At 47.4% G+C, this 27,979-nt stretch overlaps 1 protein-coding gene across 5 annotated transcripts; it reads left to right on the forward strand.

Moving 5' to 3' along the window:
• On the forward strand, nucleotides 1-27,915 carry dgkq (diacylglycerol kinase theta). 5 transcript variants are annotated; one of them, XM_078954451.1, is made up of 24 exons: nucleotides 1,535-1,564; nucleotides 1,645-1,744; nucleotides 8,007-8,086; nucleotides 12,690-12,789; nucleotides 13,162-13,253; nucleotides 13,913-14,038; nucleotides 14,390-14,543; nucleotides 14,955-15,023; nucleotides 15,130-15,230; nucleotides 17,626-17,831; nucleotides 18,524-18,614; nucleotides 18,715-18,769; nucleotides 19,688-19,749; nucleotides 19,815-19,965; nucleotides 20,036-20,074; nucleotides 20,246-20,361; nucleotides 22,210-22,361; nucleotides 22,759-22,907; nucleotides 22,977-23,155; nucleotides 23,626-23,726; nucleotides 24,625-24,771; nucleotides 24,841-24,952; nucleotides 25,021-25,173; nucleotides 25,249-27,915. In XM_078954451.1, the coding sequence occupies exons 1-24, from the start codon at nucleotides 1,538-1,540 to the stop codon at nucleotides 25,348-25,350; spliced, it is 2,664 nt and encodes an 887-aa protein (XP_078810577.1). In that variant the 5' UTR covers nucleotides 1,535-1,537; the 3' UTR covers nucleotides 25,351-27,915. The 5 variants fall into 5 exon arrangements, 4 of the variants coding, with proteins under 4 accessions (XP_023815194.1, XP_078810579.1, XP_078810577.1 ...); XM_023959426.2 differs by lacking the exons at nucleotides 1,535-1,564; nucleotides 1,645-1,744 and adding an exon at nucleotides 1-858; XM_078954453.1 differs by lacking the exons at nucleotides 1,535-1,564; nucleotides 1,645-1,744 and adding an exon at nucleotides 24-99.
• Nucleotides 27,916-27,979: the final 64 nt, after the last annotated feature.

The raw sequence follows: 27,979 nt of genomic DNA on the forward strand, positions 1-27,979 counted from the left end.
GATGCTGTTGGAGGCGGAGTCAGGCGGAGGGAGGGGATCAACGCGGAGGCTGGCACGCGGAAGAAGAATGGAGTTAAGAGGAAGAGGCTCCGGCTGAAGGCAAACCCCCCCCCACCCCACCGGCGGGAGACACACTTGTTGAACGTCATCCTCTCCGCCAGCGTTTCCCGGTCTTCCCAGTTTGGTGCACTCCGCGCGCGCCCGTTGCAGCCTCCGGTTGGGATCTACCTCATCTTTTATTCATCAGGCCTCGTGAGCTCCAGGAATCCACGCGGCGCCGCTGTCTGCGGGCGGAGGAGGGGAGGCGGGGACACGACCGGCGGCTGAGCTCCGTCCGTCTCGAGTCGGAACTGCAGGTTCGGCGCACGCGGACACCTTTCCCAGACTAGTTTGCTCGCGCGCGTCTGGCTTTCCGGATCCTTCTAGGACACCCCCCCCCCTCCGCGCAGCACCGCTGGCTCCAGCCGTGGAGCGAATCCACGCGGAAACGCTACGTCACATCCACCGCCTCGCGGCTTCGTGTCGGACCGAATCTGTTTAGAGGGAAAAGTCCCCGAACACCCCGTCTGCCCCCCCACCCCGGCCGGCGGGATGACTCCGTGCTCGGGGGGTGGCGTTTGTTAGAGGCTTCCTTCCTCCACCGCGGGACTAGGCTCGGATTTGGGGGCATGGCTGACCCGGGGCGGGACGTCACGGACCACCGGAGCCCGCAGACTGTGAAGAAGTCGCCGGGGCTTCGGCCCCGGTACCCGAGCTCCGCGCCGGGTCACCGCTTCCGGAAGGTGACCCTCACCAAGCCGACCTTCTGCCACAGCTGCAGCGACTTCGTCTGGGGGCTCGCGGGCTTCCTGTGCGAAGGTAAGGCGGCGCTCAGCCGCACGGGACACCTTCACGCCGAGAGCACGCGCCCTCACGACTCACAACAGTCACATCCGCGCGCACACCCATCCCCCTTCACGGTCGTTCAGACACGCACCTTTGCCAATGCGCGTGCGCACACCCCTGTTATGAACTTTCAGGAAATCACTTACAGACACTGATGTACACAATGACACACAAACAAAGGCATACTGATGTACACAATGACACACAATCAAAGGCATACTGATGTACACAATGACACACAATCAAAGGCATACTGATGTACACAATGACACACAATCAAAGGCATACTGATGTACACAATGACACACAATCAAAGGCATACTGATGTACACAATGACACACAAACAAAGGCATACTGATGTACACAATGACACACAATCAAAGGCATACTGATGTACACAATGACACACAATCATAGGCATACTGATGTACACAATGACACACAAACAAAGATATACTGGTGTACACAATGCCGTTCTCTGTATTCTGCCTGGTAACAGCATCAGTACAGAGAAGTGTGTGGTAGAAGGGGTTCCTGCTCTCAGTTGTCAGTTACTTTCTACTGTTGGCATGGCAACAGGAAACTGACAGGGATGCTTGAGGCTGTGCAGATACATGTGTGTTCTTCCTCATCCTTTTCATCAGCAGCTGCATGGAAAGCTCCATGATACCTCATCCTGTACGGCTGCTTCTGGATTATGTAACGTTTGTTCTTTAAGCCATCACTTGGATTAACTTGAAAGTTTGACGTCATCGCAGAGCCTCATCTGCTGCCGCCGCCATGTAGGCCTGCACATCTCAGACGTATGTTTCCTCCCAAAGACCTGCCCCCGCGAGTCTGAGGTCTACAAATCTAAAGGTTTGACAAGGCTGTTGAATACCAGCAAAGATTGGTTGGTCAGTTTGTTCATTTGTTGGTTGGTCGGTTATTGTGATGGTTGGTCGGTTAATGAGTTTGTTGGTCTGTTGTTGTGTTTGTTGATCGGTTAGTCTGTTGGTTGGTCAGGTAGTGTGTTGGTTAATGTGTTGGTTGGTCGGGGAGTGCGTTGGTTGGTTGGTTAGTGTGTTGGTTAGTCGGGTAGTGTGTTGGTTTGTCGGGTAGTGTGTTGGTTGGTTAGTCGGTTAATGAGTTGGTTGGTCAGTTGTTGTGTTGGTTGATCGGTTAGTCTGTTGGTTGGTTAGGTAGTGTGTTGGTTAATGTGTTGGTTGGTCGGGGAGTCTATTGGTTGGTTGGGTAATGTGTTGGTTGGTTGGTTGGTTGGTTGGTTGGTTGGTTGGTTGGTGCGTTGGTTGGTCTGGAAGTCTGTTGGTTGGTCGGGTAATGTGTTGGTTGGTCTGGAAGTCTGTTGGTTGGTCGGGTAATGTGTTGGTTGGTCGGTTAATGTGTTGGTTGGTCAGTTAAGGCGTTGGTTGGTCTGGTAGTCTGTTGGTTGGTCGGGTAATGTGTTGCTTGGTCGGTTAATGTGTTGGTTGGTCAGTTAAGGCGTTGGTTGGTCTGGTAGTCTGTTGGTTGGTCGGGTAGTGTGTTGGTTGGTTAGTCAGTTAATGAGTTGGTTGGTCGGTTGTTGTGTTGGTTGATCGGTTAGTCTGTTGATTGGTCAGGTAGTGGGAAGGTTAGTGTGTTGGTTGGTAGCATGTTGGTTGGTTAGTGTGTTGGTTGGTCGGGGAGTGCGTTGTGTATCCAGTTAACTAGAATCCACAAAACTCTAGTTAAAGCTAGTTACAAGGGCCAAAGTTCGTCTCAGAGGAAGTGCTAATGATGACAAGCAACATTAAGATGCAGTAAGTGTACATATGTATTCATATTTGATTTACAACAGAAAATAAACGAGCAAAAAACACAAATCAGTTCACTGCAGTGCATCTGCTGTCCATCCTCCAATAATGTTCATAAATCCAGTCCAAGAAGTTCAGTGTAAGCAAAGTTCATCGCATAAATCCATCATGTCCACATATGGGGGTGTAGGTGTAGATGCTTCCTACCGCCCAGTCCAATGTTTCCATCTTGGAAAGGCCTGACTTCCAGGCCGAACAGCCTCCATCCTCGGTGGAACCTGGCCTGCACAGATCCAGCAATATCTAACTTCTTTGTAATGGAAGAGGACATTAAAGTAAAACACAAATTCCAGCAAATAAACAACTCAAGTTCAAAAAGAGTATTCCAGATCAAACATAACCAATTAATTCAGTGAATAAAAACCAATAAAGAGGGAATCAAATCCCAAACATCAGTGACAACAGGTCAGCATTTCAAAACCACCGTGTGCATAAAACAACAAAACACACATAACCCGTTCAACAAGACGAGCTCAGCTAACCCCAGCATCAGCTGATCCGCCTGGGCACACAACCGAGTGTTTAATAAGAATGACACCCCAATATATACAAAACACTCACCAGTTCCCACGTTAACTCATTCGCGTAGCGTTTCTCATCACCCGCCTGCGTCTCATGTATGCAGTGACAGCCCCCTCCGTCGGACTTCCATCAGCAAAACTGACTGCGCATGCCTCTTTATAAAGCCTAGTGCAATAATCGCACAAACTCTCGCGAGAGCTTTACATCATAGCTGCGGATGGGGCGACAAAGCACGTCAGGGTTACACCTGGTTGGTCAGGTAGCGTGTTGGTTGGGTGGTGTGTTGGTCAGTTGGGTAGTTCGGTGACACATGGTTGGATGTTTTGGATGTCTGCAAGGTTGTGCTTGCAGACGTTTATCTTCCACAGACTGTGTGTCAAACTTCTGATGAAAACCACTAAACTACAACAATAAACCAACACTCTTGGGCCCTTTTTGTCTGTTATTGGTCAAAATACTGGATCCTTTTTGTGGAACCAAGGAAACAGAATTTCATATCAAACTGTCAAAATTAGCTTTCCTTTGTTTTTCTTCAAGACTTAAAGAAAAGACAGGGGCGGGACTATCATAAATACGTTGAAATACTGACATTGAAAAGAAAACCGTTTCTCCTCATTTTGACTCAAACTCATATTTGACTGTAAACAATTTCAAACCAAAACACTTCCTGTTGTGACTCATCATTGTCATCAGGATTTGCTTTGTGTGGATACAAGAGTGGACATTTGTATTCTCCATTTCAAATCAGTGGAGGTCTTTGTACCGACAGTCCAAGATTTGTGCTGAAAGAGAAGAATCAAACCTTCAACCCAACAAACAGGTTTTAATACACCAGTCTGGTTCTGTCTTCCATTATGCCATAATTCTAAGCTTCTAAAAGAGGATGGCCCGGTTGTTCAGTGCAGTCCGTCAGACCCCACAATGTTCATGTTGGGTTCCACGTCTTAGCTGGGTTCCTTCAGCGTTTCACAGAGAATCGCTGACGTTCATTTGACTGGAAGATGCTACAAACACTTTGTACCAAAGGGTGACTGACAGGAGCCTGACTGACCAGTAATGATCTATCATTGTTCCCGATCTATCGGATAATGGGTGCAGAAACGTGCTAGGGTGCAATCTTTGTTGTCGTAACTTTGTTAGTGTGTGTTAAGTCACGCATGCTGAGAAGTCCACCTCCAGAAGAGTTCCTGAACTGGAAAAACCTGAAGAGTCTCGTCGTCTTCCCCTAAATGAGCTCAAGTACAAGCACACTGTTGTGTTCCTCTGTTGTGTTACACTGTTGTGTTCCTGCATTGTGTTACACCTATGTGTTCAGGGCTCCAGACTGTGACCAGGAATGGTCGCATTTTACGACCAAAATTTGAGAGTGTGCGACTGAATTTTACATCCAGTCGCACATGTGCCACCAGTAAATGTGCCTCCCCCACCCTCCGTATTTTTATACATTAAACGTGGAAGGGGCACGTCAATGATCAATGAAATGAGCAATGAGACGCGAGCGCACACGCACGCAAACACACACACACTCGCACACATACTCATGAGACGCACACACACTTGCGTTTCATTGAGTGATGCCTGTCTGTGAGGCGGCCAATGCGTGTGAGAAGAATAGGGAAAGCGCATGGAGGGGGAGGGGCCTAAAGATAATCGAGTGTACGTAAACATCTGTGTGAAGGAAACGGAGACAAATATCATCACAACCTGATATGTGCGTCTGAGCTATGAGTAAGCGAACCATTGATTCGTTCTTCCCACCTGCGGCTAGTGTACACTTTTTCAGTGTTGTGCGTGGAGCTGACGAACCAACCAATCACAGTGGGGTAAATGACTCTTGGGGGGGTGACAATGACCGGGCTTGAAAGCAGGGGAACATTTAAGGCAGGACACCTGACAGCCCCCTCCGCGGACCACATTTAGGAGTTCCCTACTTTCCTTTTAGAACGTATTTATTCGCTCGTCATTTTCTAAATACATGCAGTCAGAGCTGAACTTTGCTCTGGGCCGCACGGAGCCGGAGGAAGGTTACGGTTAGGCGCACGGCGGCGTATCAACCCCGACCAAACGGTTATCGTGCGCGGCTGTCACTGCAACCCACCGCTCCCCCAGGAGATGGTCAGCTGAGAATAAATGTCTCACACCTACATGCGTGACCGCTAACGGGGCGTTAACATTAAACACGTGCGAGCAACAACATGTAGTCTTAGACGCACTGAAATACGTGGGGAAAATGCAACGATAGACGCATTTAAGATGAACCAGCGCCTCGCCTGGATCGTTGGGGGGGGAGGGGGGGTGAAGGCGAAGCTGCAGCGGGACTGAAGGAGAACAGGAAGTTGGAGTTGTTTTTAACATTCAATTTAGTTTTAATATGCCTCTCCCCCTCAGTATGATCTCTGTTATTATATATTTTATATTTATTTGAATGTTTTGTATTATATGTAGCCTTTTTTCAATTCATAGCTATTTTAAATGATTTTAATTGATCACTCAACTACAAAAACCCATCAGGACACATGTCCCATAATGCATTGTTTTGTAGTCATCAGGGCAGCTTTCAGTCAGCACAGTAATACATTTCCAGTTGCGTGCATAGGAGTGGATGACCGGCTGCTATACAATAACTTATGATCGGGGTTTAAATGTGCAAAAGGTCATAAGATAGAGAATCCAAAAATGGTTTCTGAATTTTGTTTCTCTTTACTGATTTGTGGTTTAAAGAGTAAACTTTAAATAAAAACATTCAACACAGACTCTAAATAGGGAGCACATCCTCTCTGACTTCTCCACCTTAAATCTCAATAAGTCCAGTCCAGATTTCCTGACAGTCATCTTCATCCACAATGAGGGTCTCAGCTGTTTGGGAGAAGGGGCTGCCAAGTGTCCATCAGTAAGAAGAACCATTGATGGATTTATAGAACTGTAGAATTGGAGTCTTCTTCTGTGTTTAATGGTTATAACTCAATAGTGTTAACTGAACTGTGTTAATAAGGATGTTTAAATGAGAAAACAGCAGATATAGAAGACTGAATAAAACAAGAGTTGATGCCAAGGAAGCTGTGCAAACATGGTTCAGTCAGGGTAAAAGGTCTAGTCCAGGGGGGGCCAACCCTGGTCCTGAAGAGCCTCAGCCCCGCCTGTTTTCCAGCCCTCCCTGGACTGCTTGATGCTGATAACCTAAATCAGGTGTGTTCAGTCACTCAGGATGTGAAATCACTTGATTCAGCTAATCAACAGCAAGCTGGTGAGGGAGAGCTGGAAAACCGGCAGGGCTGAGGCTCTTGAGGACCAGGGTTGGCCCCCCCTGGACTAGGAGGCCAAATTACAAGGGCTGGCCTTCTGAGCCTCCTAGTGGAACACAGGAGGATCTGCTCTAAGGGGGGGTGAGGACAGGCTCAAGTTGTTTAGACCTCCATGTTCTAGTGGAATGTTATTGGCCGGTGCCCCTAATGTTTACATACATTTAAGTATTGTTCGTAACTGTGAAATGACCGAAAGGTTACTACGGTAATTCCTTTGTTACTAAGGATGTTTGGTATTTTGTTTAGTATTTGTACTGTCATGACAGCGATGCTGCTGTCAGTTTACCTTATTATTACATCTTCAAAAGTACAGAATAAAATGTGAGACTGAAACAGCACATTGTAATTTCTGCATCTATTATTAAAGTACTTCTTAGTAATACAGTGGAAATGAGTAGATCTGGTTAGCATGTTGATTTACGGCATGCGCCCCTAAAAGTTTCAGTTGGGGGCCACAGTGCTCCTAGTGAAAAAAGTTGGTCTGGAGCCCTGCTGTTACTCTTTTGTGTTATGCTGTGATGTTAGATTGCTGTGTTACTTCATGTGACTTTGTTGTGTTGTACTTAAGTGTTACACTCTCTTGTTACACAGTTGTGTTACGCTGTTTTGATATTCTATTGCGTTAAAGTGACGGTTAGGTTAAGTTTTCTGTTAGGTTAGACTGCTATGCTGTTGTGTTCCCTTGACCTTGTGGTGAAGTGTCCGCCCTGAGAGTGGAAGGTCGCAGGTTCAAATCCATGCTTGAGTCGTACCAAAGGCTCTGAAAATGGGGGCCAAAGCCTCCCTGTTTGACACTCAGCCTTAAGGGGTTAATGGTTCTGGAAGCATTTGAATTCAATGTCTGCCGCTCACCGTTCCCCCAGGTTAGGGGTCAAATGCAGAGCACCAAGGTCATACCCAGGTGGGTGAGGGCTGATGGGACTTCACCTTTTGTGACTGATGGGTTTTTGTTCTCGTCAAAGCGATGAAGGAGACTCCTGGACCTCAGACACTCATCCCAGCTGAACATCTGTGACGTCTGGGGGTGTAGTGGGGGCTGATGGGATGTCTGCAGCCTCAGAACGTCCTCTTTCCGACTTCCACAGGAAGGAATTGTTAATAAAGGAGTACACCCCCCCCCCCCCCCCCCACATACTTCCTCTGTGTAACCACTGAAGAAGTTTGAATGATGAGTCAGCAGGCCGTCATGTGTGCAGGTGACTGCTTTTGGGGGGGGGCTCAAAATGTTTGGATTATTACTGTCCCATGGAGGATAAAAGGTACATTTTTTATATTCTTTTTACTGTTGCCCAAAGGTCCAGTTTGTTTGTGCAGCCACAGATCATGATGCTCCCGCTGCCATGCTTCCCTGTGTTGGAAGTTCTGATAATATTGATAAAGTTGATCTGAGTCACCGATGGAGACTCATGCCGTGTTGTCTTGATTCAAAGATGAGTGACGGTCCTCCTCTGTCTTTTTCAGTCTGTAACTTCATGTGTCACGAAAAATGCCTGAAGACCCTGAGGACGGTCTGCTCCTGCATGGCGCCCTCGCAGGTCCAGGTGAGTCTCGAACAGGTAGAGTGGACTTGGTGTCTGCAGACAACAGTTTGTTTGTTTACCCATGTTCTTGGCTACCCGTGTTCAGGGGGGTATTTCAGAAAGCATGTTTAACTCCCCTGACTTTAAGCCTGAACTCTGGCTGAAATCCGCCTGAACTTGCTTACTCTGGGTATGTCGGTTCCAACAGACCGGATATGAGTTAGTGTAATTACGCTCCACTTGGTAACCCTGGGTTAATGCTCGTGCACAGCAGGTACATAAAGATATTCTCAATGGATCGCTGATTTCTGGAGTCACCATGGAAACGTGTGGAGAGAAAAAGAAAGAGCGCTATACTTCAGTGAGACGGAGTCTGAGATTAATGACGGCGTATGAAGATTATACAGTGGTGGACAAAATAGTTGGTACCCATCAGTTAAAGAAAGAAAGTCCGCAATACTCACTGAAATGACTTGAAACGTTCAAAAGTAACAATAAATTAACATTTATTGAAAATTAAATCATCAAAATCAGCCATTACTTTTGAGTTGTTGATTAACAGAAGTATTTAAAAAACAAACTAATGAAATAGGGCTGGACAAAAATGATGGTACCCATAAAAGACTGAGAATTAATTGTCCAGGGGGTCATGATGAACTCAGGTATGTCCTTTAATTGACATCACAGCTGTTTTCAAACCCAGAATCAGTCAGTCTGCCTATTTAAAGGGAGACAAATAGTGAAAAGCTGTGAACCACACTGAACATGGACAACAAAAAGCAAAGGAGAGGATTGTCCCAGGACATTAGAAACACAATCATAGACAAACATGGTAAAGGTAAAGGCTATGAAACCATCTCTAAGCAGCTTGAAGTTCCTGTGACCACAGTGGCACATATTATTCAGAAGTTTAAGACCCACAGGACAGTAGCCAACCTCCCTGGACGATGGAAGAGGAACATTGATGACAAATGGAGGAGACGGATAGTTGGAACTGTATCCAAAGAGCCCAGAACAACCTCCAAAGACATTAAAGGTGAACTCCTAGATCAAGGTACATCAGTCTCAGATCGCACCATTCGTGGTTGTTTGAGCCAGAGTGGACTTCATGGGAGACGACCAAGGAGGACACCACTGTTGAAAGGAAATCATCAAAAAGACAGACTGGAATTTGCAAACATGCATGTTGACAAGCCACAAAGCTTCTGGGAAAATGATGAGACCAAACTGGAGCTTTTTGGTAAGAAACATCAGCTCTATGTTGGTAGACTCAAAGATGAAGCATCCACCCAAAAGAACACTGTCCCTACTGTGAAACATGGAGGAGGCTCAGTTCTGTTTTGGGGCTGCTTTGCTGCATCTGGAACAGGGGGTCTGGAAGTTATGAAGGTCAAATGAAATCTCAAGATGATCAAGGCATTCTGGGTAGAAATGTGCTGCCTAGTGTCAGATAGCTTGGTCTCAGTGGCAGGTCATGGGTCTTCCAACAGGACAACCATCCAAAACACACAGCCAGAACCCCCCCCCCCAAGAATGGCTGAGAGAAAAGCCTTGGACTATTCTGAAGTGGCATTCTATGAGTCCAGATCTGAATCCTATTGAACATCAGTGGAAGGAGCTGAAACATGCCATTTGGAGAAGACACCCGTCACACCTGAGACAACTGGAGCAGTTTGCTCATGAGGAGGGGGCCAAAATACCTGTGGACAGGTGCAGAAGGCTCATTGACAAATACAGAAACCGTTTCATTGCAGTGATTGCCTCAAAAGGTTGGGCAACAAAGTATTAAGTTATGGGTACCATCACTTTAGTCCAGCCCTATTTCATTAGTTTGTTTTTTTAATAATTCTGTTAATCAACAACTCTAAAGTAATGGCTGATTTTGATTATTTAATTTTCAATACATTTTAATTTATTGTTACTTTTGAACGTTTCAAGTCATTTCAGTGAGCATTGTGGACTTTCTGTCTTTAACTGAGGGGAACCAACTATTCTGTCCACCACTGTATGCCCATCAGTATAGTAACACGGCTGCATCATCAGCAAAAGAAACAGGAAGATAAAAACAACAGACAAAGGAAACGCAGTAAAGTTCTGATGTTATTTCCAATTACATTGTGATGTATATTTATACAACTTATAAAACTTTGAATTACTTCTGTTGGCAACAAGTAATTTAGTATATTCTTTTCAACCTAATTTCTTACGTCCAACTCAATTATTGTTTTTACAACTCAAATTTACATATTTATCTAACTACATATCATTTTACTCCAATTCAATTAAATGTTTTTCCATCTTAATCTATTGTACTTCTTGAGCTCTCAAATGTCTAAATTAGAGGCTGCAGATTATCTCATTTTAATCAAATTGAAATAAATGATACAGTGGGCATTTATAATATATACCATACATTTAATTATCATGAATCTGTTATTCAGATCTTCAGTTTTTATTCCATACTGTTGCACTAGTGGTGCTACATATCCTCATCCTCCTCTTCCTCCCTCTCACTCATGGTGCAGAAAAAATTAAACATAGTAGGACAAATAACTAGACAAAACACAGTAAAACAGCTAAACAACTAAACACATTTGGTCAAAAAGCCACACTTAAACCCAAATCCGTCCAGACAGGCAAAGGGAATGGTATCCCACAATCCCTTGCGGTGCCAATCTAACAGCAGCACCAAAGTTACACCTACTTAATTGAATTAAGTTGAATAAAAGTAAAATAAATGCCTGAAAACTACATGTTATTTTTAAGCTGACTTAACTAAAAAATTATTCATTTTAACTTGGATCAAAGTAAGAAGTTTCTCTTTCCAACATCCATATGTGGTCTCATCACCCTCTCAGGGTGGAAAAAGTATTATCTGAGCTTCTTCATCCACTAAATCATCTTCAAATGGACACGCCATGCTGCTTCACCTCTCTGAAAACAAACTAACCTTCAACTAAACCTGCTCCAGACCAGGTTATGTTCAGAGCATGAGTTGCTATGGCAACCTGACATACCCTGAAAAAAACCCTCCATTTCTGGAACCGAAAGCTGAGGTTATCAACTTCCTTAGCCTCAATTTTACCGTGGGAGCTTTTACCCGTGTTCTCGGTTACTCGTGTTCTTGTGTCAGATAAATGCATCTAGACATTAAAGAAAAACACAATTATAAACAACAAACCACAACAAGAATTAAGTTTCTCATGCACGAGGGAGAGGAGCAAATGTGTTGGAAAAGGTCCACCACGTTTCTCTTCTCAAAGGTCTGCCTCTCCCTGTGCACCTTTTATTAAGAACACAAGAAGGAGGTTACATTTTCAAGACAAAGAGGAAAAGTTCATTAGGGGGTGTCGTATAATGACCCATTTGGTTGGATTCTAACTTCAAACAGTATCCCTTATCAGCTCAGGACAGTGTGTCGTAAACCCCTCATCCTGGGTGGGAGATGAGAAGCAGATGAACAAACACACAACTGTTTTCAGAAGAGGTCAATCTGAGTTAACATTTAAAGACACGTTTAAACAAATACATTTAAACAATGATAATAATAAAACAATTTCCTTCACATAGTGTTTAACTGTGTTCTGGTTTACCCGTGTGTTTGTTTACCTGTTTTTTTGTGTACCTGTGTTCTCGGTTACCCGTGTTCTCGGTTACCCATGTTCTTGTTTAACCGTGTGTTTGTTTACTTGTGTTTTTGTGTACCCGTGTTCTCTGTTACCCGTGTTCTCGTTTACCCGTGTTCTCGGTTACCCGTGTTCTTGGTTACCCGTGTTCTCGGTTACCAGTGTTGTTGTTTAACCGTGTTCTCGGTTACCCGTGCTCTTATTTAACATTGTGCTTGTTTACCCGTGTTCTCGGTTACCCTTGTTCTCTCTTACCCGTGTTCTTGGTTACCCGTGTTCTCGGTTACCAGTGTTGTTGTTTAACCGTGTTCTCGGTTACCCGTATTCTCGGTTACTCGTGTTCTCTGTTACCCGTGTTCTCGGTTACCCGTGCTCTTATTTAACATTGTGCTTGGTTACCCGTGTTCTCGTTTACCCGTGTTCTCGGTTACCCGTGTTCTTGGTTACCCGTGTTCTCGGTTACCAGTGTTGTTGTTTAACCGTGTTCTCGGTTACCCGTATTCTCGGTTACTCGTGCTCTTATTTAACATTGTGCTTGTTTACCCGTGTTCTCTGTTACCCATGTTCTCTGTTACCCGTGTTCTCGGTTACCCGTGCTCTTATTTAACATTGTGCTTGGTTACCCGTGTTCTCGTTTACCCGTGTTCTCGGTTACCAGTGTTGTTGTTTAACCGTGTTTTCGGTTACCCGTATTCTCGGTTACCCGTGCTCTTATTTAACATTGTGCTTGGTTACCCGTGTTCTCGTTTACCCGTGTTCTCGGTTACCCGTGTTCTTGGTTACCCGTGTTCTCGGTTACCAGTGTTGTTGTTTAACCGTGTTCTCGGTTACCCGTATTCTCGGTTACTCGTGCTCTTATTTAACATTGTGCTTGTTTACCCGTGTTCTCTGTTACCCGTGTTCTCGGTTACCCGTGTTCTCGGTTACTCGTGCTCTTATTTAACATTGTGCTTGTTTACCCGTGCTCCTTGTTACCCGTGTGTTTGTGTTTGTTGCAGGTGCCGGTGGTTCATTGCTTCGGTCCGGCTGGTCAGAAGAAACGCTTTTGCGGCGTCTGCAGGAAACAGACGGAGGGAAGCTCGGCGCTGCGGTGTGAAGGTGCAGCTGTCAGACGGTTCCACGGCACACGTGGAGGACAGGGGTCACTGCAGACACGGGTCTGCAGTGACCCCTGTCTGGGTTCACAGGAACCTTGGTTTTGCATTGACATTATAACCGCTAAACTGGTGACTGACTTGTCCTGGAGGTGTGAGACTCTGATTGTGTGGCGTGACGACCCGGTGACATATCCAGGAGAATCCCGCTTTACCCAACAGTAGGATAGGCTCCAGCAGCCCCCTGACCCCAGAAGAATTCAGCGGGTTCTGAAGATGGATTTGAACAAAAGACGACAATCTGAAGGCGGTTTTCACTGGTTTGCAGCTTTGTGGTTCCAGTTGTGTGTCCTCACACTGTGTGTATGTGTTGCAGTGTGTGAGCTGCACGTCCACGCTGACTGCGCCCCCTTCACCTGTGCAGACTGTCGCTGCTGTCACCTGGACGGCACTCTGGATGGAGCTCAGGTGAGTTCAGTTCTCAGTCTTCTGTCAGTGTTTGACCTTCAGAACACACTGTGGAAGTAACTCCGCCCACTTGGAGTGCGCCATAGGCAGCCTGACATTGCAGCAGAAATGCATCATGGGGCAGACCGGTCCTTTGGAACGGGTCAAACCATTTTCCTCTGGTTAGCTCTCATCTACAGACCAGAGTGAATGTAAACGGGTTTCTGGGATTTCATCAGATCTCCTCTGAAATTCAGTTTAGAAAACTGAACTTGTTAAACGTTCACAGTCAGAACAAGACTTTTCTCAAGATGAACATGTCCATGTGACATATAATAACCTTAGACACTGGAACATTCAAAACACTTTAAGGTGAAAGTTAGAAATAATTGATCAGTCTTCTGGTTCCTGTTGAGCGGGAACCTCCTGAAACCGGAGAGACGCTAAGCTGCCGCTCTGATGACTGATCTCACCTGGTTTGTTTCTACTGACGGACGCCTGGCAGCTCAGGGAACTCTAAATCTACCGTTAATTAAAGTCAGTGAAGCTGAGATCCTGATGATGGCAGCTTCACTGAGAGGCCAGTGGGTGGAGCTTCTGGCTCACGAGCTGTGAATAAACGTAAAGACAGCTGAGCGTTCAGCTGGATGTGAAGATCAGTGAGAGCCTCTGTCCTGCAGGAAACCTTCCACCACCACTGGAGGGAGGGGAACCTGCCGTCAGCATCCAGGTGTGAAGTCTGCCGCCGCTCCTGCAGCTCGTCTGAGGCCATGGTGGGGATGCGATGCGAGTGGTGCAGCGTGACGGTTGGTTTCTCTGTGAAGCTTTTTATCTTAACGCCATCAGGACGACGCCGTCAGTCAACAATGCAGCATATTGACCCCTGTGTTTGTCTGGATAGATGTCCATTTATGGACATTTTCCCATTAAATAAACGGCGGCCTCCAACACGCCTGTGGAGTCCTGATACACAATCAGGACCGCCTGCATTTAAACATCCCATAATAAGATCCTTCTCAAACACAACTAATATTCAGGCAGCGGTCTAATGTCGGTGCACATTGTCAGAGTTGTTCCCATGGTACCATAGACCTTCGGTCCAGAACGTCGGTTCCGTTGGAGTCTGTCATGCTGAAGTTCCTCCATCTCACCTGCAGACGCACCCCTCCTGTTACCACAGCGTGCCACTAGAGTGCGCTGTGGGGCGCCTGCGCTGCATGCTGCTAAAGCCCGCCTGCGTTCGCCTGGACTCCAGAAACTTCAGTAAGATGCACTGTTATCGGATCACGGAGAGCTGCGGGCATGAGCCGGGTAAACGCACGCAGACACGTGAAGCCTCTAAACATGTTCTGGTTGCATTTTTTTATGATGGAGGACATAAAAAGTCCTGATGTGAGAAGGTTTTGCTAATAACTGTGCTCCTCCTCTTTACCTGCTGCCATATTCTGTTTTGCTTTATGGTAATAAAATGTTGTGATCTGTTCATGATATGTATTTATCCGTATGGATGAGCTTGAAGTATTTAACACTGATCATTATAAGAATGAAATAATATCCGATCCCTGATGGGAATACAACACCTGCTACTGCTGGAGTCTGAGACGTGATCGGATCGGGACAGGCCCAGTTAAAGCAGCATGAAGCGGCTCCTCACCCTTTTGGGCTAAGATGCTTGATAAAAACCAAACTGCTTCTCTGATCTCTGACTCCGCCCCTCTTCAGAAACCTTTGATGACTCTGATCAGGCCGCAGCAGCGCCCAGAGACCTGCAGCCAGCACCTGCAGAGTCCGGTGAGCCCGCTTTTCCTGTCTGTCATCTTTTTTGGGAGGGTGTGTGCTTGGTCACGCCCACCTTCCTGTCTAAGTCCCGCCCTCTGACGTTGTGTCTGTTCTGCAGGAAAGCAGCTCCTCAGGGTGTTTGACGGAGACGACGGTGTTAACAGAGGCTTTTACCGGCTGGTCCCCCTCTGCAGAGCCATGAGGAACGAGGAACTAGTGGTTGGACCCTGTTTACTTCTTTATTTTGTTTTTAACTTGTCCTGTCCAACAGCTGGGCAGACAGATGAGAGCTGAGGGCCTCTTGTGTTGGACATATTTTACTTTAACAAGAGGGGTTATGAACCTACAGACAAACCAAAGGTATGTCTGAATAAACCCCTTTTGGAATTGAGGCCAAACTTTATTAATTTCAACCATGTTTGAAAATCTTTGGTGTTGGACCGGACGGAAAAGGAAAGAGGGGAAGAAGAGAGAGGGATGTCAGAGGGGGGGGGGGGGGGTGGTGATAGTGAGAGGGGGGGTAAGACCATGAAGCAGCATAAAGCAACAAGTTTACTGGTTGTTTATCATTACGGTACGGTTCAAATGTAGTACAAAAAGGGCGGGGCCTGTCCGCACACTCAAATGTTATCAACACACCTGCTAGCTGCAAAAATGTCCACATGTCAACATGTACACAAAACAGATAGTGTTCACACACGCATACCTATGCCTTAAAACCAACTAGGGTGAAATCTTTCATTCATTCAATCACGCAAACTATTAGTGCAAAGGTGAGCTAACACCTGTGCTCAGGTGAGTGTTTATGTTCTTCTAAAATGGATGGTGGAATGTGAAAAGAAGGAGGAGGGGCGCCCAGCCACCCCCACACCCCCGCCGCAGCAGCAGCGGCAGCCGGAACCCCCAACACCACACAGCAGCAGGCAGGGAACAACCGCCCCCCAGGCCAGGGCCAGCAGGACCGCCGCGAGGCCCCCAGAGAGCAGGGAGGCACCGGGGACTTCTAAATGCTCTAACCCAGAGGTCCCCAACACCCGGGCCGCGGACCGGTACCGGGCCGCAGGAAGAAAGGAAATACATAGGCTAACTTAGATTATTTCTGTTTTGTTTATTTCCTGATACTCAAGGAAGTTAAATTTTGGTAAACTACCAGATTCTCTAGTTTCTCCACATCTGTCTGTCTTGACGCGTCGCATGACTATGAGTTGCTTCTCAGACCACTAAGCTAGCAGCTCAAAGCTAAAATTGAATGAAAACCAACCAAAAAAAACGTATCTGGACTGTTTTTGTAGGAGAAAAGAGTCGGCGAGGAAATTCAAGAAGAGTCTTCAACGTCACAGAAACACTAAGCTGCTGTTTGCAGTCAAAACCAGGAGTTTTGCTCCAAACACGGATTTATGGAGATGGTTGTTCTGTCGGAGCAGAAGACGTTCCCGCCTGAAACGCAGCGACTGATTCTCCAATGTTTCACACGCAGATAATTAAGAAGCAGATGGATTTAGGTTTAATATTATATTTAGGAAATTCCACTTTAAGACAGTTTTGTCATTTTATTTTGCTTTAGTTATCCGTCACACCTCAATGGTCGGTACAGCTAAAGTTAGCATCCGGTTGTTAGCCTCCGGTTGTTAGCATACGGTTGTTAGCATACGGTTGTTAGCATACGGTTGTTAGCATCCACAAAGTCTACGTTTAAACCAGCCGCAAACAGCTGACAGAAATTGAAGATTAAATCTAATAACGTTTCTGATTTGTTGAAACTTGTAAAAAGACGATTTATGAATTTTTCTTACAGAAAGGCTGACTTAAGCAGCAAACTGTTATGAAACGAGAATGTTTATCTGTGTTAAAAACACACAATGAATGAAGATTTATGTAAAAACAAAATATGATGAATCTTGTTGGCCGGAAGGATGATCAGAGACTGGGTTGATTTCTCAGTGTGAGCATAGTGTTCTATGAAAAAAAATGCTTTGATTTGAAAAATATGTTTTTCACAAACCGGAAGCTTAAAAATATCAAACATAAACTTTGACCTTGTTTGGACCGGTCCGTGAAAATATTGTCTGACTTAAACTGGTTTGTGGCCCACAAAAGGTTGGAGACCACTGGTCCAAAGCACACTTGCACACACACCCCTTCACGCACACACCTGCACACACACACCTGCACACACACACCTGCACACACACTTGCACACACACCCCTTCACGCACACCTGCACACACACACCTGCACACACACCTGCACACACACACCTGCACACACACACCTGCACACACACACCTGCACACACACCTGCACACACACACACACACCTGCACACACACACCTGCACACACACACCTGCACACACACTCCTGCACACACCTGCACACATGCTTTCACACACACCTGCACACACTCAGGAAACAGGCCCTACAGTGTTGATCCTTTTGTTTTAAATCAACAAACCTGAACGTTAAAACAGATTCAGTATTTTAGGTTTTGACCAGTCCTGATGAATCAACCTTTGTGCTTTGAACTCGCAGGAGAAATGCTCCTTTCTGCTAACGATCACATGACTCGGATGTTTTGACTGACACCTCATTGCACTACTTGTGCTGCCCTGTAGGAGGCGGCTCTCAGGGCGTTCTACCTGCCTGGGGATCCGCAGAACTTTGAGCTGGAAGAGGTCAGCGCTTCCCAAAGTGACATCACAAACCGGAACGGCAGCGGGCCAGATAACCGCAGCTCTCTGAAGGACGGCGGTGAATCCTGGCTGCTGAGGGCCAAACCACGAGACAAAGACCTCATCCAGGTGTATGTCAGCTTGCCCAGGTGAGCCCAGGTCTTTTACTCAAAAACTAAAACAAATCCTTTCAAATGCAAGTGTAACAGTTTTCTTCAGGTCATTGACCAGCTCCCCCATGTTTTTCTGAGCTGGTTCCTCGCTTTTCTCTGTTGGTCCTGGTGTTCTCCACCAGGTGAGATCTTCCATGGAGCTCCAGGTGGAAGAAGGTTGTCAGGGATCTTCCATTTTCTAAGAATTGCTCCAACAGTTGATGTCTGGTCTCCAAGCTGCTGTTTATAATGATTGGTTCATTTGTGTCTGGCTGCTGGTGTCCTTTGACAGCTCTTTGGTCCTGATCATGGTTGTAGTTTGTTTGTAGTTGTACATTGGTGTCTTTTATACAGGTAACCAGTTCAAACTGGTGACATTAACACAGGTAAGGATTGGAGGACAGAAGAGCTTCTTAAAGAAGGAGAAACAGGTTGTTAGGAACAGATTTCTTGATTGTTTGTTGGAGATAAATCTTATTTTTTGCTCCATAATACAATTGAGTTCTTTAAAAACAAAAAATGGGATTTTCTAGAATCTTCTTTTACATTCTGTCTGGCAGCTGAAATATTTATATGATGAACATTTCAGACCAAACTCTGCAGAATGACTGACAGATTCCTCTTTGCCCCACTGCATTTGCATTTCTTTTATTTTGACCCTCCCGGCGGTCCATACTTGTGTGTCTCAGAGTGAGAGATACGCACGTGAGCGTCTGCGTCTCAGTGCGGAGCACGGTGGCGTCCGTCATCGGGGAGGTCCTGTTCCAGCTGGACAAACAGGTAGAAGTGAACTTTCACAGCCTGGAGAGTTTTGAATGTTTTTTAGTTTTGACAACAGTGAACATTCCTAAAATCAGTTGTATTTGTTTTTGTTGTTCAGGCTGAAGAGGTCTCACGGTTCCGTCTGCTGGAGGTCTTCATGGGTGGGAAACAAGGTAAGGAGGAGCAGAGGAGGAGGATGGAGGAGCATCTGAAGTTCAGGGAGCAGAGGAGGAGGAGGATGGAGGAGCAGCTGAAGCTCAGGGAGCAGAGGAGGAGGAGGATGGAGGAGCAGCTGAAGCTCAGGGAGCAGAGGAGGAGGAGGATGGAGGAGCAGCTGAAGCTCAGGGAGCAGAGGAGGAGGAGGATGGAGGAGCAGCTGAAGCTCAGGGAGCAGAGGAGGAGGAGGAAGGAGCATCTGAAGTTCAGGGAGCAGAGGAGGAGGAGGATGGAGGAGCAGCTGAAGCTCAGGGAGCAGAGGAGGAGGAGGATGGAGGAGCAGCTGAAGCTCAGGGAGCAGAGGAGGAGGAGGATGGAGGAGCAGCTGAAGCTCAGGGAGCAGAGGAGGAGGAGGATGGAGGAGCAGCTGAAGGTCAGGGAGCAGAGGAGGAGGAGGATGGAGGAGCAGCTGAAGTTCAGGGAGCAGAGGAGGAGGAGGATGGAGGAGCAGCTGAAGGTCAGGGAGCAGAGGAGGAGGAGGATGGAGGAGCAGCTGAAGGTCAGGGAGCAGAGGAGGAGGAGGATGGAGGAGCAGCTGAAGCTCAGGGAGCAGAGGAGGAGGAGGAAGGAGCATCTGAAGTTCAGGGAGCAGAGGAGGAGGAGGATGGAGGAGCAGCTGAAGCTCAGGGAGCAGAGGAGGAGGAGGATGGAGGAGCAGCTGAAGCTCAGGGAGCAGAGGAGGAGGAGGATGGAGGAGCAGCTGAAGCTCAGGGAGCAGAGGAGGAGGAGGAAGGAGCATCTGAAGTTCAGGGAGCAGAGGAGGAGGAGGATGGAGGAGCATCTGAAGTTCAGGGAGCAGAGGAGGAGGAGGATGGAGGAGCATCTGAAGTTCAGGGAGCAGAGGAGCGTCTCTCACAGCTTCTGTCTGTCTGCAGTGCAGAGACAGACGCTGATGTCGGAGGAGAACATCCTGGAGAAACTGCGGGACATCAGAAAGGTCAGAAGGTCTCCAGAGCCCTTCAACCGACGTCTCCTCCTAACGCCGCTGCTTTCCTCCTCCAGGTGTCGCTTCGGCAGATGAATCAGACCAGGTTCTACCTGGTGGAGAACCAGAACCTGGCCGTGAACGTGAACCTCCTGATAGGAGGACTGCCCCCCCTGCTGACCACAGAGCAGTACCTCCAGCTGATCCAGGAACACCTGGCTATCAAGAGTGAGTCCGCCTGCGCCGTGTTTGCTGCTTCCAGCTGGATCGACGCTGAAAACTGTTTTCATCCCAACAGGTCACTTGGTCACCGTCAGCCAAATCTATAGCAGCCAAGGTGAGCCTGTCACCATGGAAACCATCCTGTACGGTTTGTGAGTCTGCATCAAGTCAGAGCTTTTCCAGGTTTCCAAATAAAACCTCTTGGTTTTTGGTTTGGAGCCTGAAGGTTTCTGAGAAGCTGAACCTGTAGAGGGCGCTCCGGTTCAACGCCGCGTGTTTTGTGCAGGTGCAGCCGAGCTGCAGGTTTCCTGTTTCTCTGAGGCAGAGAGGATCTACATGCTGGCCAGAGACACCTCCTGCAACAGCAAGACGCTCAGCTCACTGGTGGTCCCACAGATCCAGGTGGGTCCTGCAGACTCATCGATGAAGTTCAGGTTCATTCAGATCACGCTGCTGCACTTTAGAACACAGAAGATGTGCTAGAAGTCATGACAGCAGGTCAGACCTGGGTCTGGGATAAAAAGAACATGTTCTTCATTTACACATGAAGGTTCTCACAGTTTCCAACAGATCAAATGTGACTCGCAGCTACAAATACACCATCACCTTAAGAAACCAGATTCTAGAAGGCTGCCTATAGTTAAACTAGAACTAAATCTATTTCAGAGTTTTTACAAAGAAAGCAAAAAAGTACTCGACATAAAAAAGAAGAGGAAAGGGAAGCTGGAATTGTCTCTGTGGAAGAAGATTGGGAAGAATACTACTCTTCACACAGCTCCTCCACAGATTCACTAGAATGGAAAGAATATTCTAGGATAAAGTCCTCTATGAGATGTTTTCCATGTCATAGATCAACATTGGACATTACAGGTTGACATTCTAGTTGGGCATTCTAAAATACCGACAGACGCACTATAGAAATGTGGATGTTGGAGGCAGTGTGGAAACCATCACCATGTGTTCTGGGAATGTCCACGACTCAAAAAGTATCAGAAAGATGTCATAGAAGGTTAAATGTTCTATGACCCGAGCTAATATTCTAGCTAACCCTTTAAACGTCTCGTCACAGGACCCCAGTTAGGCAGAATGAACTACTGTGGTAATGGAACCCAAAAGGTCCACGCATGAGGGCGCCGGGTCCTAAGAGGAAGAGATGCAGAAAGCTTTTGAGTTAGACCATCTCTACCTAGACCATGTCCCAAGCCTGGAAGGGAAGACGGAGACCAGGCTGCTGCAGGAACCTTTAGCTGCCGGCAAAAAGCCAGACTAAGAAATGGAACCGCCCAGTCATTAGAGAGCTGTTTGATAAAACACACCGATGTCTCAAGATGTAAAAACCCACAGACGCACAAAAAATTCAAAAGGACAAGTTCCACCAAATCTGGGCTAAATGATCACATTCATTCAGGTTTGTATGAGAATCAGTGATATTTATGTCCACAATTAAGTTTGTTTTACCATTATTCATGGAAAAAGGTATAACTGTGAGCTCATGTTCCATATTTTGGTTTGGAATTTTAAAAAAATGACTTGAAAGGACTTTCCAAATGACAGCAAAGTGAATGTTAGGTTACAAATAAACGAAGAAAATCCCACCTGGACTGAGACCAACAGTCTGTTGCATATTGGTCGATGCAACTCTACGTAGAGAAGGGAGGGGAACCTGACCATTCAGAGGGAGCTGGACCCAGTTTGCACCTGCTCCTCCCTCATGGGGTCATGACCTTTGAGGAGGTCATGAGAATCTCAGTCATTTAAATGGATTTTGGCGAAAGGCCAAATGTCTGCGATCTTGTTCCACAGCACAGAACTGGCTCAAACTCTGACAGCACACGTCATCACCTGGTGCACGTAGCAACGCTCGCTTCCATCGCTGCGTTGCATCCATGACGACCACAGGTCCTCACCAAATAGACAAATGGGCTAAGCCGCTCACAGTACTTTGGGGAGGTAATCTGAGCTGCTTTCAGGGGGACAGGGGGACTGTATCATCGGCATAGAAGCTGACACTTACAGTGTGGTGTCCAGTAATCTGTATCCACTGGAATGAAGCGGGACCAAGCGTGGAGCCCTGTGGTACACCAGAATGGACTGTCATTTGGTTAAAAGCTCTCAGATGAACTGGATGGGGTTTACTAAGTCCTGATGATGCCAGAGAGGATTCAGGACTTTGATGGACAGCCTTAAACCACATGACGCAGCCCTTCTGTTTGAAGCCAATCCTTGAGATGGTTCTCCATTTTTCTTCAGATAAACAAACTGGAGCGGGACGTCAGCCCCCTGCTGGTGTTCGTCAATCCGAAGAGCGGCGGTTTGAGGGGCCGAGAGCTCCTGTACAGCTTCCGGAAGCTGCTGAACCCTCACCAGGTCTTTGACCTGTCTAACGGTGGACCTTTGGTGGGGTGAGCATTCTGCACGCTCTGACAAAACAGCAGCATCACTTCTGAGAAACGTTCCGACACTGAGATCCTACAGCTCATCTTCAGGTTCCTTCAGCCACTCTGGTGGGAAAAGGTTCAGCTCCTCCTGGAGATTCCTTCATTTATTTAGTTATTTGTTGGGGTTTTTCAGAGTTTAACTTGTTATTTTCTAGGTTTTTACAGAGTGAAGACCTTTTTTGGTGGTGAAATGATACCATCAGTTGTCCTCATCAGAGGTTCATCTTTGTAATGTCTTAAATGCATTTGCAGTGTTTCTAGTATTTCTGGAGACAAACACATTCATATTATCTTCATGCAGAAGACCTTAAATGAAAAGCAGCACTCTTAATTCTTTGGACGTTCTCATTTTGCATGGCAGCTTTCACACCTTCAGAGAGGTCCCCAGGTTCCGGATCTTGGTCTGTGGGGGGGATGGAACCGTTGGCTGGGTTCTGGGAGTTCTGGAGGCAGTGAGACACAAACTGGTTTGCAGAGAGCCCCCCATCGGCATCGTACCACTCGGGACAGGTGAGACGTGCAGCAGCTTTGTCTCCTCGCAGGGTTTGGTGCTGCATGGACTTTGGTTTGTCTCATCAGGCAACGACTTGGCTCGAGTTCTGCGCTGGGGGGCAGGATACAGCTGCGAGGACCCACACAGCATTCTGGTTTCTGTTGATGAAGCTGATGAGGTTTTGATGGACCGCTGGACCATTCTTCTGGATGCTCAGGACATCTCAGAAGACAGCAAGGACCATAACTATCTGGAACCCCCCAAGGTCTGTTCAGGACTCCTCAGGAAGTCATTCAGACAGCCAGACTGTAATGCTCCCCCAGAACCCGGTCCTAGGAAAAGGTCAGTGGTTGTTGAAACCTCTAGAGGTGTTGGAGAAACTTCATCTGCAATAAAAACTATTAGGACAAATCACCAATGTAGGATTGAGAGTGGTGAGGAGGAAAGCAGCAGATCATCTGTAGAAGCTTCTCACGGTGAGGATGGGACTGAAGGTCACGCTGTCTGAGGAGTCCACAACCGACCTGTTCCACCAAGAAGCACCTGGAATGGAAGTGTCATGATCCTGGCTTAGGGCTCTGCTCTGGATAAACATATTTCAGAGACCTTCAGAGAGTCTGAAGTTTCCAGAAAGTCTGTGAAGGTCCCGGATACAAACCAGGATTCTGGAGGACAGACTGCTTTTTTGGTCATTGTTAAAAGTCCTGAGGTGAACTGGTTGTGTCTTTCTGTCAGATTGTCCAGATGAACAACTACTTTGGCCTGGGCATTGACGCAGAGCTCAGCCTGGACTTCCACCAAGCCCGAGAGGATGACCCGGATAAATTCACCAGCAGGTAACAGATCTGCTGCTGTAGGGTTAACTTTGGTCCAAACATCATGAAGAAACAGTCTCTGTCAGCAGGTCTGAGGAGGCGGGGCTCCTACTAAGGGGTGACTAAGGGTCATGTGACCTGCTGGTTTGAAGCTTTCAGCTTTTACACTGGTTCTCATGTTGGTTGGAGATGAAATCATCAAACTCAGAACTTTTCAAGAACCCTCAAAGATGTGGGACAAACAGCCCCTGAACACACCCACAGGAATGCCTGTTGGTTCTTGTTTAGTGTTGGTAACCCCAACGTGTTGAGGGTTTTTCTTTAGTGCCGAAACTCAGGAGGCTGCTGATTTTCTAGAAAATTGATTGATGGATGGATGGACTGATGGACGAGTGGACGGATGGATGGATGGATGGACTGATGGACGAGTGGACGGATGGATGAATGGATGATGGATGGATGGATGGATGGATGGATGGACTGATGGACGAGTGGACGGATGGATGAATGGATGATGGATGGATGATGGATGGATGGATGGATGGATGGACTGATGGACGAGTGGACGGATGGATGAATGGATGATGGATGGATGGATGGATGGATGGATGGACTGATGGACGAGTGGACGGATGGATGAATGGATGATGGATGGATGATGGATGGATGGATGGATGGATGGACTGATGGACGAGTGGACGGATGGAGGAGTGGATATGCAGCAGGTTACCACATGTCGTCTCTCGAGTCCTTTGTGATCCGTCTCTCCAGCAGAACCGGCTTCTTCTGGTTTTGTGATTCCATAAACTCGTGTTTGCTTCAGGCTCCACCCGGAGCACACAGTGCTGCGACTGCCTCCATAGTGATCTGTGGAGGAACTACATTTCCCATCAGCCCTCGCTCTGCCGGCTCTCCTCAGGTTCCATAACAAAGGCGTGTATGTGAAGGTGGGTCTCCAGAAGATCAGCCACTCCAGGAGTCTGCACAAAGAACTGCAGCTTCAGGTGGACAACCAGAACGTCCCGCTGCCCAGCATCGAGGGGCTGATCTTCATCAACATCCCGAGGTGAGGAACACACCTGACCCCCCACCCCCCACCCAGGAGGCCTCAGCTCAGCCCTGCTCTCGTGTACAGTTGGGGTTCTGGTGCCGATCTGTGGGGGTCAGAGGTCGACGGTCGCTTTGGGAAGCCACGCATTGACGACGGCCTGCTGGAGGTGGTGGGGGTCACAGGGGTGGTGCACATGGTAAGAAGGAGTCCAGACGCTTCCGCAGGGCTCTTGAGCAGAGCACCTCACCGCTGCTGTGTGTGCAGGGTCAGGTGCAGAGCGGCCTGCGCTCCGGCATCCGCATCGCTCAAGGGAACTACGTCAGGTTGACGGTCAGCAAGCCCACACCTGTGCAGGTGGACGGGGAGCCGTGGATCCAGCCCCCCGGCATCATCATCATCTCTGCCGCGGGACCAAAGGTGGGTCGGTGTGGGTGTGAGGTCGTCAGCTGTGGGTTCGGGTCGTCTGTGTGGTTCTGATGAAGGTCTCTGTAGGTCCGCATGCTGAGGAAGTCCAAGCAGAAGCAGAAGAAGTCTTCATCAAGCGTCAGAGACGGCCGGTCCGAGAGTCCGTCCTCCAGAGACGGCCAGCACTGAGCCGGAAACGGTTTGAGTCCTGAAGCTGTGGAGCACCGGGCAGCAAGTCAACCCACAAACAGAAGGAGGTCCAACTCCCCAAGATCAGGAGGACGAGGAGCTCCCGATCCCTTTGACCTCCTGGCCTGGTTACTGGAAGATGCCGGCTGCTGAGAACCAGGCTCCTCCAGGCGCGTCATCGGAGCGTCTGAACTCGGCGTGGGCCAAACTGACGGGCAGCTTCCTTCCCCAACGCTGACTTTAGAAAGGTTCGCTTTGGTTCAGACAAAGGTCACGGGTGTGGCGACCTCCGTCCAGAACAGTGACGAGCTGCTGAAACCTGCAGAGATTCTTCTGGAAAACAGACGGACGGATGAACTAAGGCGGAGCTTCGGAGAAGACGTGGAGGACGTCCATCCCTGCAGGCGTCATTCCTAAAATCCAGTCTGTTTGGTTAACTTGCTGCTCAGGATCTGTCTGTTTCTAGGATCATCTCAGAGTGGGAACAGAATTTACATTATTGATCAGAATTTAACGAGGTTTTGTGTTTATTTAAAAACTGAACATCTTACTAAAGCTTACTGAGGATATTAGCTGAATGGCTCTGGAACTGACCAATCAAAGGAAGCTAAATCGTCTTGGGGGCGGGGCTTGTAAACCTTCACTCTGTCTTTTCCTGACATATTAGGGGGAGAATTGGTTTGAGACCAATTATTCACAAAACAAGCTTGACACTTGCAGGCTGAAGCCATTTGAGATTAGGTTCAGAGATATGAAACCAGGGTTCAGAGGAGGATGCCGTTACCGTGACAACCTGGACTGAAAAAGCTTTGAGCTGCTGTCTTTGTTGCCCTCCAGCCAAACTTCATCTGTAGATTGAGGTCCAGGTCTTTCCTTTCACTGGGATCAGCCGGTCTGATCTGTAGATCCGCTCCGATCGTCCTCTGATCCGTTTCCAAAGCGTTCCCGTGGTTCTTTCATGACCATGATGCCGTTTTTAGACAAAATCCCCAAACCTGTTCTTTTCTAGGACATCAGTTCATTTGAAATTCCCCTCTGACTTGTGGGCGGGGCTGTCGGTGCAGATTAAGCCCGCCCCCCCTCATACCCCCAACTTAACGTCAGTGGTGCATCAGAAACAGCAGCAGCATCAGATCCATCCATCTGTCCGGTTCTGATCCAGATTCCAGCTCAGACCAGGAAAACACAGACGTCCATGGATCTGTTGGTCTGCAGGTGGATGATCGGAAAGGGGCGGAGCAGGGAGACTTTGGCCCCGCCCATTGTAGCTACATCACTGCTACAAGCTTTTTCAAACTGCATATTTTCGTCTGCTCCGGATTTTCAACCATTTAATTAAAGAAATACTCAGAAATGCAGTTTAATCTAAATTTTCTTTGTAAATGTCATCAGAATAATTCTACCTGTTAGAACCAAACACACAGTTTTCATTAGAGGGTCTTTAAATTCCAGGTGGTCTCCTGGTTTCACTGGCATTGGCCTGCCTGCAGAAGACGCGTCTCTCTTAGGACGGATTCTATCAAAGCTTTTCTTCGTGGTTCCTTGGAGTGTTGTGACTGTTCTGGCTGTAATCTTGGGTTTTGGTAAAGCAGTTGCGACGTTTTGGTGCTGACCACCACAGTTTGAAGTCCTGTGCTCCTCTGGAGGTGGGAGTGTTGTGTCAAAGCCTCAGAGCTCGTTTGTTGGACCAGCGTGAGCTCTGCCTGCGTTTGGACAACAGGGGGCGGCAGTGAGCGGCTTCCCTGTAGATGAGACGTCATCGTGGCTGAAGCTCTGTAGTGCTTCCCTCCTGCCTGCAGTCAGATGCCTGCAGCCATCACCAGTAGATGCCTTTCTTTTCCCATCATGCCTGCACAGCTGTTGGGGGTTCACATTACAGAGGGTGCTCATGGGGGGGCGCAGACAGGAAGCACACACTAATCGTTTTTTCTCCGCATTAATGTCGTCTTTGGGATTTTACAGTTAAGTTTTTATCTACAGTAAGGAGACCAGCTGCCCCCCAGGTCCTAGCTCCTGCACCATATTCACAACTCTTTCAAGTTTAAATCTGATTTAGTGAAAATCCTGAAGATATTTGTGTTAAATTGTGTGGAAACAAAGACACAAAAAGCATTAGTGATTTTCAGTCATAGTGCAGTCGGGGGCTCCTCTTCATATTGACACTGCCGTTCACTTTGTGATGTTGCTGCTTTTATCTCTGCTTTCACCTCTGTTGTGAGTGTGTGGCTCCGCCCCCTCAGGCTGCCGGTGGGTGGAGCCTCGCTTCAGTGTGTCGCGATGATGTGTGTGGTGCCGCTCTCGTGCCTCAGAACATCCTGCAGATGTTTTAATGTTTGTACTTACGGTCTTAGATGACGTGGATATTTCTGCACACAGACGCTGTTTTTATTTTCAGCTGTGATGGTTAAACTGTAAATTGCACTAATTGTTTCCCAGATTCTCCTAGATGAGATGTTTGGACTCATGCTGAACGTCGTCATCACTAAAGTGGAATGTTGGTGTTGTAGACATTTCTCTGCAGAATTTCTGTGTGTGAAATCACATTAAAAGAAATACTAAACAGTGGTGGTTTGTTAGTTTGTTGCTGAGTTCCAGACCATGGCAGGATCCACCTGGACCAACCAGGATC

This window comes from Oryzias latipes, chromosome 10, assembly GCF_053564925.1.
Source record: "Oryzias latipes strain Hd-rR chromosome 10, Olatipes_Hd-rR_3.1".
NCBI lineage: Eukaryota > Metazoa > Chordata > Actinopteri > Beloniformes > Adrianichthyidae > Oryzias > Oryzias latipes.

What these genes read in the sequence shown, in the direction of transcription:
- dgkq (XM_023959426.2), top strand. Translation starts at nt 669, where the DNA reads ATGGCTGACCCGGGGCGGGACGTCACGGACCACCGGAGCCCGCAGACT. An exon ending in AACTGCGGGACATCAGAAAG is followed by an intron (nt 19,750 to 19,814) that starts GTCAGAAGGTCT and finishes TTCCTCCTCCAG; the next exon opens with GTGTCGCTTCGGCAGATGAA. An exon ending in CCGGATAAATTCACCAGCAG is followed by an intron (nt 23,727 to 24,624) that starts GTAACAGATCTG and finishes GGCTCTCCTCAG; the next exon opens with GTTCCATAACAAAGGCGTGT.